Source organism: Gastrolobium bilobum, unplaced genomic scaffold (assembly GCF_033153095.1).
Source record: "Gastrolobium bilobum isolate Gb01-03AN ecotype WA unplaced genomic scaffold, APGP_CSIRO_Gbil_v1 utg44165, whole genome shotgun sequence".
In the NCBI taxonomy this organism is placed as follows: domain Eukaryota; kingdom Viridiplantae; phylum Streptophyta; class Magnoliopsida; order Fabales; family Fabaceae; genus Gastrolobium; species Gastrolobium bilobum.
Window position 1 is genome coordinate 123,383 of NW_026895661.1, and position 15,272 is coordinate 138,654.

The following is a 15,272-nucleotide window of genomic DNA, read 5'->3' on the forward strand; positions in this document are numbered from 1 at the left end:
CAGTTAGGGGGTGTATTGGATTGGGATTTCAAAGGATTTTAATGGATTATTTTTGGACAAAAAAAATCCGTTGATATTCGATTAGGATTTTAATAGATTGAAAAAAAGTCACGTGGTATTCGATTAGGATTTTAAAGGATTATTTTAGAATCCGTCCAAATCCGTTGGTATTCAATCAGGATTTTAAACAATGGAATCACAATCTCGTGGTATTCAAAAATCTGACGATTTTAATGGATTTTTTATTGGTGTGGATTTCGTGAGACTTTTTAGTGAAAAATATAAATAGGATGCCTCTCTCACAATCTCACCCTAATTCTTACTTTGGCAGGTTGACTGCTCGAAATTGGGTTCCGCCATGGGAGCTTCATCAAAACTAAAAAAAATTATTTTTGAGCGATTTTCATCACAAAACAACCCAGAAACAACAAGCCAACGAGATTTTAATATAACCTATCTCAAAAATAACATATTTTTGAGCCATTTTTGAGAAATTTTGGAAGTTTAAAAAGTGATTTTTTAAGCTATGGGTCGCGGTTTTTCTTGGCACAAAAATGTGTGACTTTTGTATTAAAAAATAACAGGAAAACTAAAACTCTCAAACCAATTTTTCGCTTTACGTCAATGAAACAATATCAATTTAAAGAAAAATTGAAACTTTCATAATATGAACCATATATTTCGTAACAATACATTCATGAACGAAATTCCTTAACTATAGGAAACGATTTCAAATAATTTTTGTCTCAATAGATAACTAAAAACTTGTTTCTCAAAAGCCCCAAAGCAATTTAAGGTTTCAATGTATCGACTGAAATTTTTTTGAGAAATTTTCTAAACTTTCATGTAATTAAACCAAAAATTTCATATTCAAATTTTTTTTAGAATATTCAATGAAAATATGCATATGATAAATCAAACTCAAACTCATTGAGAAAATTATATTAGATTGTATTGATATGTGCAGAGTTGTTGCTTAGTAATTTTTGAGATAATTTTCAACCCGTTGTTAAGTTTACTTTTTATTTATTAATATCATTGCATTTCTTTGTTATTTGTTTTTATTGACTCTTGTAATTTTGAATATTTGTTAAAAATTCATATAATTTTTAAAATCTTATAAATCCATATTGTCTTTTCAAATCTTATGAATTCTATTAAAATCCTTTAAAATCCAATCCTATGAAATGTTGATTGTAAAAAAAGTCTTTTAAAAAAGTCTATAAAGTCTCTACAATTCTAAAATGTCTTTTAAAATCTATAGGATTTTTTATCTCAAAAAAGTCTTTTAAAATCCTAATCCAATACACCCCTATTTTTTAATTGTTAAATTATTTTCTTGAAAATTAGTGTGTTATTGAAAATTTTTGTAATTAAATTAATTCTTTAAAAAATTATCTAGCTATATCACAATAATCTTTTAAATTAAGCGGATCAGACCTTCATACTCCAAAATATTGTTTCAATGCTTTGAAACCTGCAACTAATTTTCTTCTCAAATCAATTTCCACACACATTTCCTTACAAACCTTCCTCGAGTCGAGGATATTGAGTGGTTGTTAGTTCATCAACATTGTTGTTTTAATATGGAATCATTGCATCTGCATGTATGAAGTAACGATATGATTATCTTGATGAGTAATCCATTTTTATAGACTGCCTGATGGCTTTCTTTCGATATGTATTCGTTACAATGTGTAAAAGACTAATCACTAAAGTAAAGAGCAGTCGTTATGGTTTACTATTTTACTAAAATGCCCATGACGTGCTTGTGAGGTCTTCAAATGCATTTGTGCAATTGCCAATTGCACTTAAAAGTTATGGGCGTTATGCTTTATTGGCTTGTTTGACTTTGCATTGATTGTTAGGTGTGATCTCACATATGAATGATATGATATTATAAATAAAATATTTCCCTTCCTTTTATCCATCATCAGATCTATTGCAATTTGAAACCTTTCATGACTATTTTCTTCATCAATATTGACATGGCTGTTATTGGTGGTTTATCAAATTGTTTTAGGTACATCTATTTGGTTGAGTGGCTTTGTTTTTACCTTTTTATAAGTTAAATATGTTTTTACCAAAGCTTTTATTATAAATAGAGCTTTTTGTTATAATGAATAAAAAAAGCAAAAGCTAAATATATATTAACTTTTTTGAGTTCTCATATTTGTTTTTTAGTTTCATTATTATTCTAAATTTCTATTTATCAATTTTATTCTTTATCCCAATAATCCATCTTAATAATAAATTACTTCATCTTTCCTTCTTTAAAATTCTCAAAATAACTTTATATAATTACCTAACAATTTTTAAGCTTAGAATAATAATGAAACCAGTACTGTACGCAGTCGGTGGAGGTAATAAGCTTTTCTCTCTACTTCAACTTGACTTCTAGATAAACTGTTTATGGAATTAATTCATTCACAATTTTGAGGGGAGTTCGGGCCTCTTAGCAATGCTCAAAACGATTTCGACTATAGTCACAAGAACTCCCAAGGTGGTTTACATGGGTACAGATTATTTGAATCTAGGAGTGTTGGCGGTTTGGATTGGATCGGTTTTGGAAGCAAAAATCATCCGATCCAATTCTTTCAGTTTGATTATGTAATCATTCATTTGGTTTGATTTTTTTTCAAATCCATCCAATCCAATTTTTTCCGGTTTAGATTGGTTCGATTTTCGGTTTTTTGAAAATCCTAAATATTGTTTTATGATTATTGTGCAAATAACATCTTTTGTATATATTGGTTTTGTAATTTTATTTTATTTTCTAAATACAAAAGCAAAAATAAATGATAATATAGTTTTTTCTTTTTTTGGAAAATGAGATATGAACTTCTACATAGATGAAATTTTGTTGATAAGAAGTGACTAGGTTTTTTTTTTTTTTTTTGGATTTAGTTTATGGGTTAATGGGTCTTGGGTTTAGAATTTTTTGAGTTATGATTAGGAAAAGACCCAAGTAGGTAGAGGAAAATTAATATATTGGATCGGTTTGGATCTACCAATCCAAAAACCGATTCAATCCAATTAAAATTTGCGGTTCTTTTTCGGTTTTTGATTTTTCGGTTTTCGGTTTATTCGGTTATCAGTTTTTCGATTCGGTCACCGTGGTTTGAATCGGTTTGGATCAGTTGATGAACACCTTTATTTGAATCATCGCTTACTTTTTTTTATGTTTCTATATAATTTTTTCTATTTTTAAAATAATAGCATCCTTATATCGTAGTTGTAGGTTTTTTTTTTACCCTTTTGCCTTTCGTTAATTAATTAATAACTATTTTGCCCCTTATCCAAAATTATCTACCAATCTGCCCCTCTTTAATCGATTAACTTGTAGATTTAATCGATTAAATGGTCAAAACTAGCAAAAAATGATTGACTTGAAGATTTAATCGATTAAATATCTCTTTTAAACGATTAAATATCCCTCTTAATTGATTTAATCGATTAAAACTTATATTTAATTGATTAAATATCCCAAATGAGCGTGAAAGCATTGATTGAATGAGACAAACACGATATTGGAGGTTATTAGAATTTTGAATTTAATGTAATAAAAGTTGATTGCGATTTGTATTTAATAGGAGCTGATTGCGTCCTATTAAATACAAAACGCAATCAGCTCTTATTAAATACAAATCGCAATCAACTCCTATTACATTAAATTCAAAATTCAAAATTCAAAATTCAAAAAACTTCTAATACACGGAAAACTGATTGAAGATTTTGCTAATTATTTTTATGATAAATATGCAAGACGGGAATGGTTCGTTGTTCGCCTTGATCGCTGTCATCGTTCCGAGGTTGACAGTAGGATCACTTTGCACCGTTTTATGTAATAAGCAAGGTTTTAATGTGAGAGGTAGAAATGGAGCTAGACTTGTTCATGTAAATCAATCCAGTTTCCAAGAATCATTTTTCTTTTATTGGTTTCTTTGTTTGTTTGGTTATCTATGCTTGTTGATTTGCTTCATATGCATGGAATCTGCTTTTGTTTACGAAGGAGATTTGACCTTTGTTGCCTGTTGTTAGATTTAATCGATTAACTTGAAGATTTAATCGATGAAATCTTCAAGTCAACCTTTTTTACTAGTTCTGACCATTTAATGGATTAAATCTTCAAGTTAATCGATTAAAGAGGGACATATTAGTAGATAGTTTTGAATAAGGAGCATGCGGTGTGTCATACGCAGAAGCAGGTATTTCATGCTTTATCTGCAACAACTTTGAACCAAAACACTCCGTCTCTCTCAAGCATAGTTACTTCCATTTGAAAGTTCAAACCCTAATACAGTGACAAGTTCTAAAGTTAAAATGGGTAGGAAGGAAAACGTAAAATCACTCGTATAACGAAGTATTGGTGAGGAAAAATGTAAGTAAGATTTGTATTTTGAATTTAAAGAATATATGATTAATGGTGTCTAGCATGATTGACAAGGGCTCTCCCTAATAAATCCAAGTTTCCTTTATCAGTTTAATCATTTAATTCTTTGAGAAAAAAAGTCATTTAGTAAAAATCATATATTGTAAAACCATTAAAAATCATATATTGTGTTTTATCTTATTTTGCATACAGGAAGGGGTATTATTCTATGGGGTTTTAGTTTGTCCTTTAACATGACAAGAAAAAATTTCCTACACACACAACATTTTGTGGGATCCGCACTTTTTAAAGCAAAAAAAATAAAATTAAGGGGGTGTATTGGATTTAGATTTCAAAGGATTTTAATGGATTATTTTTGGACAAAAAAATCCGTTGGTATTCGATTAGGATTTTAATGGATTGAAAAAAAGTCACATGGTATTTGATTAAGATTTTAAAGGATTATTTTAGAATCCGTCCAAATCCATTGGAAAGATTATATTTTTTTATAGGGAATATTATACTTACAACCTATTTTTGTTTACAACATTTTACAACCATATCTTAACCGTTGATTTCCGTCAATCAATGGTTATTATTTTCGCAAATCAAACTCATTAATTAATATTTAATATGCAATGAATGATAACCGTTGATTGACGAAAATCAACGGTTAAGATATGGTTGTAAAATGTTGTAAACAAAAATAGGTTGTAAGTATAACATTTCCCTTTTGTATTGACTCTTGTAATTTTGAATGTTTGTTAAAAATTCATATGATTTTTTAAAATCTTGTAAATCCATATTGTCTTTTCAAATCTTATAAATTCTATTAAAATCTTTTAAAATTTAATTTTATGAAATCTTGATTGTAAAAAAAAGTATTTTAAAAAAATCTTTAAAGTCTTTCCAATTCTAAAATGTCTTTTAAAATTTCTAGGATTTTTTATATCAAAAAAATCTTTTAAAATCCTAATCCATACACCCCCTAAGATGATCAGAACGTATATAAGAAAGGGATTGGGGTTTCTTCTTCTAGTTCTGCATTCCTCCTCTTACACCGTCACTTTATATTTTTCTCTGTTCTTCAACTTTGGTTCCCTTCAAAACTCGTCAACGTCATTGTGAAAGGGTGTTCCTCCAGCACAAGGTATTACTACTAATACTACTATGCTAATCGCCTCATCGCTTTCTTCTTTTTTGAAAAATTTCCTCGTTTAATCCTCAGCTTTGATTGAATGAAAGAATATACGAACAAGGACAAAAGATTTATCCTAGTCGTGCCAAAAAATCTTATTGGCAAACTGGAAATATCATTGAGCATGATAAATAATAGTTTTATAAGAATTATGTTGTAGGAAAAGTGATCGTATTAAGTGTCGTAATTTTTTTTTTCTTCAACTTTTTTGTGTCATGATAAATGTTAAACGATGAATGAAAAACTTTTTTTTTCTTGGCTTCTGGTTATTATTTTTTTCTTCAACTTTTTTGTGTCATGTTGGGTATGACTCATACTTCGCATGCCCTAATTATCGGGGTCAGCAGAAAGGCAACTGGGGTTAGCAGTTTGGGCTTGGGCCCATGAATAGCTGTTGTTTGGGTTTTCTAATCCTATTTATATTTTACTTGTAAAACCGAGTGACTCGTAACTAGTGGTGGTGAGGAGAATATAGTACATTAGGTGAACCAGGGTAAATCATTGTGCTAATATCTCTACTCTTATCTCTCTCTCTTTTTTTTCTTGATTTTGTGTCATTATCGATTTTTTTCAACACGCTCTAGTGTGTATGTGATTATCGACTTCATCATACAATTCTCATTTGCAGATGTCACATCAATCAGAACGTATACGTGAGTCTGACTTCAAGTACTACGAGCGTAGATATTATGATGATTTGAAGAATGGTTGCTTTACAATCAAAATCTCAAATTCAACATATAGGTGTCCCTTTTGCCTGGACAGGCAGGATTACTCCTCGAGTGAGCTTTTAAAACATGCATCAAGATTTGCCAAGGGTTCACATAGCAGAGAGATAGAAGATAGAGCGAAGCACTCTGCCCTTCAGTTATACATTGAAAGGTATCATGATGTGAATATTACATCCGAACCTGTTGGCAAGGATCAATTATTTGTCTGGCCTTGGAAGGGTATTGTTGCTAACATTGCTACGGAAATTAAAAACGGAAGGTATGTTGGAGAAAGTGGTACAAAACTAAGGGAGGAGTTTACCCTAAAAGGATTTCGCCCCTTGAGAGTTCATCCTCTGTGGAACCATAATGGACATTCAGGCTTTGCCATTGTCGAATTCAGCACAGAATGGGATGGTTTCACCAATGCTATTAACTTTGAAAGGAGCTTTGAAGCGGAACATTGTGGTAAGAAGGATTACTACAGTTTAAAATGCCGAGGAGATAGACTCTACGGATGGTTGGCCCGCGATGACGACTATCACATGAATAGTATAATTGGTGCTCACCTTCGTAAAAAAGGGAACTTGAAAACTGTTTCTGAAAAACAAGCAGATGACAAAAGGAAAAAATCACAGCTTGTCTCAAGTTTAGCTAATACCTTGAAAATGAAGAATAAGGAGTTGGAATGGGTACGAAGCAAATATGATGAGATTGATTTGTCCCTGAACAAAGTGATAGAACAGAAAGAGGAGATGATTAAATCATTTAATAATGGTATGTTGAAACATCAAATCAATTGTTCTAGTTCGTGTGTGTGTGTTTTTTAATTTTTTTAATAGCTTACTGTGTTTCCCTTAGTTGATTGGTGATGTTTTTTTTTTTTGTATGATTATATCTATCCTAATAGCTTGCTGCCGGTTTTACTCTTTAGTGAATTATTCTAGTTCTTTGTGATTTTCTAATCTTTATGGTAACTTACTGTGTTTGACCCTGTTCCATCAGAAATACAAAAGATGCAGCAGAGTGACCGTGATCATTTGGAGAAGATTCTTATGGATCATGAAAAAGCCAAATTGCGACTGGAAGCTCAGAAGAAAGAGCTTCTGAACCGTGAGAAAGATCTCCAGAGGCGTCAAGAACGGAATGAAAATGAGAGAGAAAAGATATATCTGAAGAAGAAAAATGTAAACTATTTTGCCTGTGTAAATTTATGGATAAGCGAGTAATTTTGTGTCAAATTCCAAACGACACACCTAATTTTAATAATTTTAAGACTGATGAACTTTTTTCTTCATTTTTTTTTGTTTGCAGAATGAGATGGCAATAATGGAGCAAAACAAAGCCGATGAGAAAATTATGCATTTGGCTGAAGAACAAAAGGCACAAATTTCATTTTCTTCTATCTGGGGTAGATAATTCAGTTACATGTATCCATTTAAGATTTTGACTTGGTCATTTTGTGGTTGAAATTTGCAGAAACAAAAGGAGAAACTGCATAGAAAAATTCATGAACTACAAAGAAAACTCGATGCCAAACAAGCATTGGAATTGGAGATCGAACACATGAGGGGAGCTCTTCAAGTAATGAAACACATGGGGGAGGATGAAGATTTGGAGGAGAAGAAAAAATTGGATGCAATTAAATCGAATCTGCAGGAAAAGGAGAAGGAGTTAGAAGCAATGGAAGAACTTGAACAAACTCTTGTTGTCAAGGAACGTAAAACCAATGACGAATTGCAAGATGCTCGCAAGGAATTAATTAGTGTATGTATCTTTTTCTGTGCATAAATGTGAATCTCTTCGATGTGATTATGTCTTTAGGCCTTCAATTCATTCAATGGTTTGAAAATCAACTTTGGAATATCTTCTCTAAATTATTTTCAAAACCAGGATAGAGGGCTTTTTTTGTATGAAATGCGTGGTAAACTCACCACAAATTAAGGTTGTTTGCATTTTTTTTTCATGCTGCTTCTTTATAGGATCTGATGCTTAAAGTTAAACTTCTAGCAAAATAAGCTCTATAATTTCTTGGTACAAGTAAGCTCTATAATTTCAGTTAGCTTCTTGTGTTACTGTTGCTACCATGGTTTTGTCATTTGCGAGCCTTGGAGCAGTGGTAAGTTTGCTTCTTGTGAACAGAAGGTCATGAATTCAAGTTTGAGAAACAATCTCTTTGTAATATTGTAAGGATAAGGTTGCTTACAATCGATCTTTCATTCCTACCCTCGTGCATCGGAAAGCCTTGTGCATTGTGGGTTTGGTTTTTTTTTTTTTTTTTTTTTCAATCTGATTTCCTTGTTCACAGGGGATAGGGGAGACGACTCGGGCATTTATTGGTGTTAAAAGAATGGGGGAGCTTGATGGTAAGCCGTTTGAGAAAGCAGCTAAGAGAAAATTTGCTAATGATGAAGTGAATGTGAAAGCTGTGGAGTTGTGCTCACGGTGGGAGGCTTATCTTAGAGATCCAAGCTGGCATCCATATAAAGTTTTATTAGATAAAGCTGGGAACGCTAAGGTACAATAATCAAAATTACATGTGTTCAAATGGAAGTTATCTTTTTTATCTCTAGGAAATGTTCATGTGGTCATTTTAATTGCGGATGCCGGATATTATCTGATTGCCTCATTGTTCATGCTGATTATTGCTTAAAAAACAAAATGCATCATTTCGCAATAGCTACAAAATAATAAGGTATTGCTTAAAAAACAATATTATCTTTTATATATCTTAACAGATTTATTGGCCGATCAAGGTGCCTATTGTTGTTCTATGCATGGTCCATGATCTAAGTCTATGTTGGATTTGTTATGCAGGAAATTTTAGATGAAGAAGATGAAAAACTGAGAATATTAAAGGATGAGTTCGGTGATGAGGTCTTTCGAGCTGTGGCTACAGCTCTGACGGAGTTGAATGAGTACAATCCTAGTGGTAGATACCCATTACCGGAGCTCTGGAATTTTAAGGAAGGAAGGAAGGCTTCATTGAAGGAGGGTGTTTCGCATATAATCAATCAATGGAAATTGTCAAAACGAAGGAAAACCTGAGGCTTCGTTTGTATGGATTAATTAGGACTGATATACAGAATTTAAAACCTGAAGCTTGATTTTGCATTTGTTATTATGGTATTCTTACAAGTACCATACTCAAGTATCCTACTTTATTTTTTTACACTAGCTGTTTAGAAGCTACGGTATTTTTAGAGGTATAATATTCAAAGTGAATTATAAAAATATTTATCATATAACTATAAATATTTGTGAATCTATTTAACATAATAAACAAGGGTTGTGTAAGAGATAATTTTATCTAGAAATAATAAATCCTAATAAACAATCAATCACTACAAAAATTCAAGCATTTTGTGGGGGTCATATTTTCATATTGTGGGGGTCTTTGACCTCCACAAAGTACATTTGTGGCATTATTCTTTGATAACTTTTTTCATAAACTTGTCATGATCTGAGTCTAAAATCTTGAGGGATGCATCCCAGCAGATGCAAGTATTTTACAAGCATGTTAAAATAATAAAAAGAAATTCTAATCCTAATTAGACTTATAGTTATCTTTTTAACATGCTTAGCGCATATGGCATAAATGTCCCATGACAAGTGTTAAAAATGTGTATTATTATATTTAGGTTCAGTGTATCGTGTAAATATACTAATTAAAATAATTACATCTTTATAAATAATTAAATATTACATTCATTATACTAATATCAAGTCCATGGTGTAGTTGAGACAAATTTTGACATATTCTTCTCTTTTCCCTCTATTAACAGACAGGATAATCAAGAGAGAGATGACAAAATCCAATTCAATAATCTAATTAATTATGCCAGCAACAGAATATATATACTGATTCTGATAATCTAAACAACAATTAATAGATGAGTCTAAAACCTTATGTTTTTAATATGGGTTCAGTGCCATACCAGCTTTTATATTAATTGATACGAAACTTACAAGAATCTCACCTCAAAAATTAGCTCGTAAGGTAGGAAAATCCAAAATCCATATAAACCTCGTACCACAATCTTATGTTTCCAATCTGAGACTCGAGACTCATCTCTCAAACCTTGCAATGAGATCGTAACAATAAACACTATATAAAGTGCATACCAAAAAAAAAAAAACTATATAAAGTGGAAAAAAAGGACTCGGAAGAGGAATTCGAGAGCTTTTCTATGGCTTCCAACCTTTTCTTTTGTTTAAAATTCTCATATCACAGAATTCATTACACAACTCAATTGGCAACGACAACAAAAAAATGTACCGAATGCTTTTCAAGCAATGCTACTATCACGGCAGCATTTATTAATGAACCACGTGTAAACTGATATTATAATATAATAGAATTACATTAAATTAATCTTACTTGCAATCTTTTCGCTTCTATGTACATCATTTTGATGATCACCACAACAAATCCTTCAAACTAGCATTGCGTCCAACAATTTGACAACCTCATGCATTTCAGGCCTGTCTTTCTGCAACTCATTAGTAAACAGTGACTGTACTGCTTTAAGGTGAATTGCGAACTTTGATAAATTAAGTTATCACCTATATGGAGAAGATCAAGTGAGAATATGTACTTATAAACATATATTTCAAAAAAAAAAATGCTAAAACTTTTTAATCATTTTTTCTGCAACATCATATGGTCTATTGTGCAAAGATTCCATGGATTCGCAGCTCTTCCATCCGGTGTTAGATCTTGCAAGGGATTTTTATTTATGCATGCTTTGTTGAGAAACCTAGTCAATGAAATTACTGCTTAAGCCTCTGCTTTAAATTTACTAAAAATGTTTTACAGGAGTACTAAGCTCAAGTGAAGCAGAAATCGAACAATAGCATATATCTGCGCAGGTTTCAGTCTGATGCTAACATATTCTTGAATATTAAGTAATACATGGCACATGATCACCAATATTGTATACTCTCTTAGAGAGTGAAAAAAAGTATTCCAACTTATAGCAACTCTAATACCAAGTGGGGGATCTTCAAGCATACAAGTAAAAAGTTAAACAACAACTATGCTTCTTGTCCAAAAGGGGTATTTCATTATTTAATGACTGATTTTGATGCAATCAGTAACCTTGTTTAAACAATATTGAACATTTCATAACAATTTGTTGACATCCAAAGCATGATAAATGACAAAAGAAATAAATTGTACCTTAATTTTTCAGTTGGCATTATTTTAGATGCTACACAAGATGGTTGGTTGTTCGATAAACCCCAAAGCTTTACCTGCAACAAATAACACCAGTCAAACGAGATGAATTCCAATCTGCAGGATACGGTATACAGGAAAATAACAAATTAACTTCAATATTACCGTTTTATCCATGGAACCAGTAGCAAGAAGCTTCACGAAGTCACGTCAACAGGGCAGGGTTAAACTAAAGTACATAATAAGCTTATTTTCTCACCAAAATGTTGAAGATACGTACATTAGGTACTGAAAGATTTTAGGATAGTGAGGTAACAGCTTTGTCATGTGCATAGAGTGTAAACGTAGGACTCAGCTCAGATGTGGAATCAGACTTGGCAGTCCGAACATCAAAACAATTTACAACACCATCTTCAAGACTCACCTAACAGGACAATTAAATCACTATTAGTGAACTAATATATCCATGCATCCAAGAAATCAAAATACATAATTCACCCGATAGAAAAAGAACCGGCCCCCTCCCCCAAAACCCCTTTTTATTTAACATACATTAAATAATCAAAATAAAAACAAAATACTAGGAAGGTAGTAGCTAAAAGAATGTTAGCTACGCTTTTATCAAAAAAGATAGAAAAAAATGCTAGTGTTTTTTTATCAGAAAAATGAAAAAAAAAAAATGTTCGTACTTAGGCCCTTAGAAATAACCATAACACACCACAAAAAAGTTCTCAGTGTGCGGATCCCATGCCAAGCTCTCTACATCAGCTGTGACTGACCACTTAAAGCCAGAATGTGATGGCATCCTACCATCCTTCTGCAAAGTATAATAGCATTAAAAAATTTAGATAACTAAATGAATATTTAAACAAATGAGTGAAGGCTTTCAAAGTTCACATATATTTGTTTTCAAAGAAAATGTCTCTTGTAGCATATGGACAGTACCACATGATAAGTAATCAATGCCAGAACAAAATACAAAAAAGCAGAGTAACCAAGGAACATTGCATCATTACCAAGACAACCGTATGATCAAACGATCCACTAAGAAGAACCTGTGGTGCATGATAATTCCAAGCAACTGCTTGAACCTGTGAGGATAGATAGACAAGAGATAAAAGACCGTCAGTTTCTATTCCAAACATATCTAATATATTGAAAAGTTTCCTCTCACTTTCTACAACTTTGAAGCAAAAAATGGAAAGAGGATGGGGTAGGGGAATCTCATACTAACCTCACATATAAATAAACAGAACAATAAAAGACCCTCAAACAAAAATAATCAAAGCTATAAAAAAAATACCCGTGTTCATTCAAGCAGTAGATGAGTTTCCCCAATTCCACATTCCGTAGCTTTACAAGTGAGTCAAATAAAGCACTGAAGAAAAACATGATTGCGAAGTTTTTAAAATGAAAACTAACTCTTCCAATAAGCATCAATCAAACTATTAAGATGGCATTATTTTACAAATAATTGAAACCAAACAACAGTAAGTTCACAGCAACTCCAATGCAATAGAAAATATAGTATGTAAAACTCATTTAACAAAAAAGAATTTACATGATGGAGAAGCAATCAATCAAAGAGTCAAATAACAGAAAACTTTGTGCAAGCAATTATAATCAAGAGATTAAAAGGCTATTCGAATCGGAGTTTCAAGTGAAATGGTTTGCCTCAACCGTCAGGTACCTGCGAAATGAGAATGTGAAAATTGAGGACAGTAACATGGCATTAAGAATCATCGAATTATAGGGTTTAGCTTTTTATGGATTTCGATTGGAATAGACAGAGATCTGGGAATATGAAGTTTACCATGTCGTTTACATAGGTGACGTACCAGGTAGGTTACCTCGATTTTCTTTCACAACTCGATCGCAACCATGGAGGTGACCTCGCCATTGACGAATCGTATTCGCTTTAGAGAGGAATAGCACTGAGCTCTATGGAAGACGAAGAAGTTAGAAATAATAAGAAAATAAGGAGAGAAAAGAAATAAAGTAATAACGAGTTTCTTATATTTAAAAAATAAGTTCCAGGAAAATTACCACACCTTATCTTGTCTTAGCAACGTGTCATAAGAAAGTAGCTTTATATAAGCTTTGTGAAAACTTTGCCATATTCTATCTGTTGTAGTTAATTGATTGCAGTCAAGTGCCAAATGCGGCATTTCTTGAAAATGCGTGTATTTTTTTTTTGGAGGTTTCAATAACCTCCAATAAATAACCTCCACAAATAACACATTTTTTTGTAGTGAATAATACCCGTAAGACTTCAGATAAGAACAATCCATAATTCCTGCAAGAACAAAAAGAGTATCCGAGTAGTTTTCTCTTTCAACTTTCCAAAGGAAAGTAGTAGGTAACAATCAATAATACCCGTAAGACTTAAGAAAAAATAAAGAATCAATAACAAACAAGAGTGTCCGTGTAATTTTCTCTAATTTAGCTTTGAGGGAAGTACCGAAGTAGGTAAGAAGTTGGCAAAAGCACCTTAATAAGAATTTTTTGTGAAAGATTTTTCAATTAAAAACACGTTTGATAAGTTTTATCGGACTAATGCAGTCAAACACGTCAAAAGGAATGATGAAACCGGTCCCGTAGTAGGAGCTGACGGCACCCAGTCCCGTCAGACACATTAACGATACTCTCACTCCATGTCAGCCAATCCCGTCAGACAACTAACGCAACTAATGAAATAAAATTAAATCTGTAAAAGTATTTGACGTATCTAATTCTGCACATAATTTTGCTAAAATATTATATAATATCATCGTGTTAAATTAACCGAAGATGTACCCACCCTAAGAAAAATGACGTGTTTTATTATAAAAATTGAGAGATAGCTCAATTAACTTTAAATCAAGTTTGATAATCATCAGGTCCTGAAGACTCACAAGTTGCTTTCAACTGTGATAGGTACATTTTATGTATCTAATTGTATTTAAAAAGTTATAATTTATTCTAAATTATTTGTCACTTTAAAAAATAAAAATATATGATATTCTTAACTCTACTTTATTTTTTTATTTCTACTTATTGGAATAAGAATGATCTAATAGAGTGATCAGGTGTAATATAATCAAATAAACTTATATTTTCATTAAATCGAAAAGTATTTAATGAATTATTTAATTTTCGTACAAAAGTTTAAACAATGATTATTTTAAAACTAAAAGAATTTGTACTTTTAAATTTTGTATTATGTACTTTTAAATTTCAAAACAAAACTTTATCGTATTATGTAGTTTTAAATTTTGTATTTTAAGTATTTATATAGAAATTTTGACACAACTTATGCTTATATCATCAGGACAAATAAAATTAAAATATATTAAATATAAATTTTATGAATTTTAATTATCATTTCATTTATGTTTTTATTTTATTTTATTTTAAAAACAAAATATATTTTAAAGTTTTTTTTAATAATTGGCATGATTAGATTTAATTTGATTTTAAATATATTAATTTAATATATTAATTTTAAATAAAATTATAATTAATATATTAAATTATCATATTATAAACATAAATGTATTTAATATATTTTAATTTTATTTATCCTGATGATATAAGCATAAGTTGTGTAAATTATTCCTATGTAAATACATAAAATACAATTAGATACATAAAATGTGCCTATCAATATAGAAAGCAAGTTAAAATATGCCTATCTCTCGATTTTTATAATAAAACACGTCGTTTTTTTAGGGTGGGTACATCTTCTGTTAATTTAACACGATGGTATTATATAATATTTTAGAAAAATTAGTGACAAATATTGTGCAGGTCAATTGTTGAATAGTATGAAAT

The 15,272-nt window shown here is 31.1% G+C and overlaps 1 protein-coding gene and 1 long non-coding RNA gene across 8 annotated transcripts; one reads left to right on the plus strand and one right to left on the minus strand.

The window, feature by feature from the left end:
• The first annotated feature begins 6,198 nt into the window (after positions 1-6,198).
• LOC133287136 (factor of DNA methylation 4-like) lies at positions 6,199-9,328 on the plus strand. The gene is made up of 6 exons (XM_061484696.1): positions 6,199-7,057; positions 7,286-7,467; positions 7,595-7,663; positions 7,760-8,047; positions 8,589-8,798; positions 9,098-9,328. Exons 1-6 carry the CDS (start codon positions 6,199-6,201, stop codon positions 9,326-9,328), a joined length of 1,839 nt encoding a protein of 612 aa, XP_061340680.1.
• A 728-nt stretch (positions 9,329-10,056) lies between these two features.
• LOC133287078 (uncharacterized) lies at positions 10,057-13,429 on the minus strand. Of its 7 annotated transcripts, none has more exons than XR_009748199.1 (9): positions 13,273-13,417; positions 12,763-13,149; positions 12,476-12,550; positions 12,178-12,276; positions 11,740-11,883; positions 11,625-11,654; positions 11,463-11,536; positions 10,662-10,846; positions 10,058-10,361 (listed from the first exon to the last, which is right to left on the minus strand). It is a non-coding gene; the product is annotated as an uncharacterized LOC133287078 (long non-coding RNA). The 7 variants fall into 7 exon arrangements; XR_009748200.1 differs by having other exon boundaries at positions 10,060-10,361; positions 11,625-11,883; positions 12,763-12,837; positions 13,021-13,149; XR_009748196.1 differs by having other exon boundaries at positions 10,057-10,361; positions 11,625-11,883; positions 12,149-12,276.
• Positions 13,430-15,272: the final 1,843 nt, after the last annotated feature.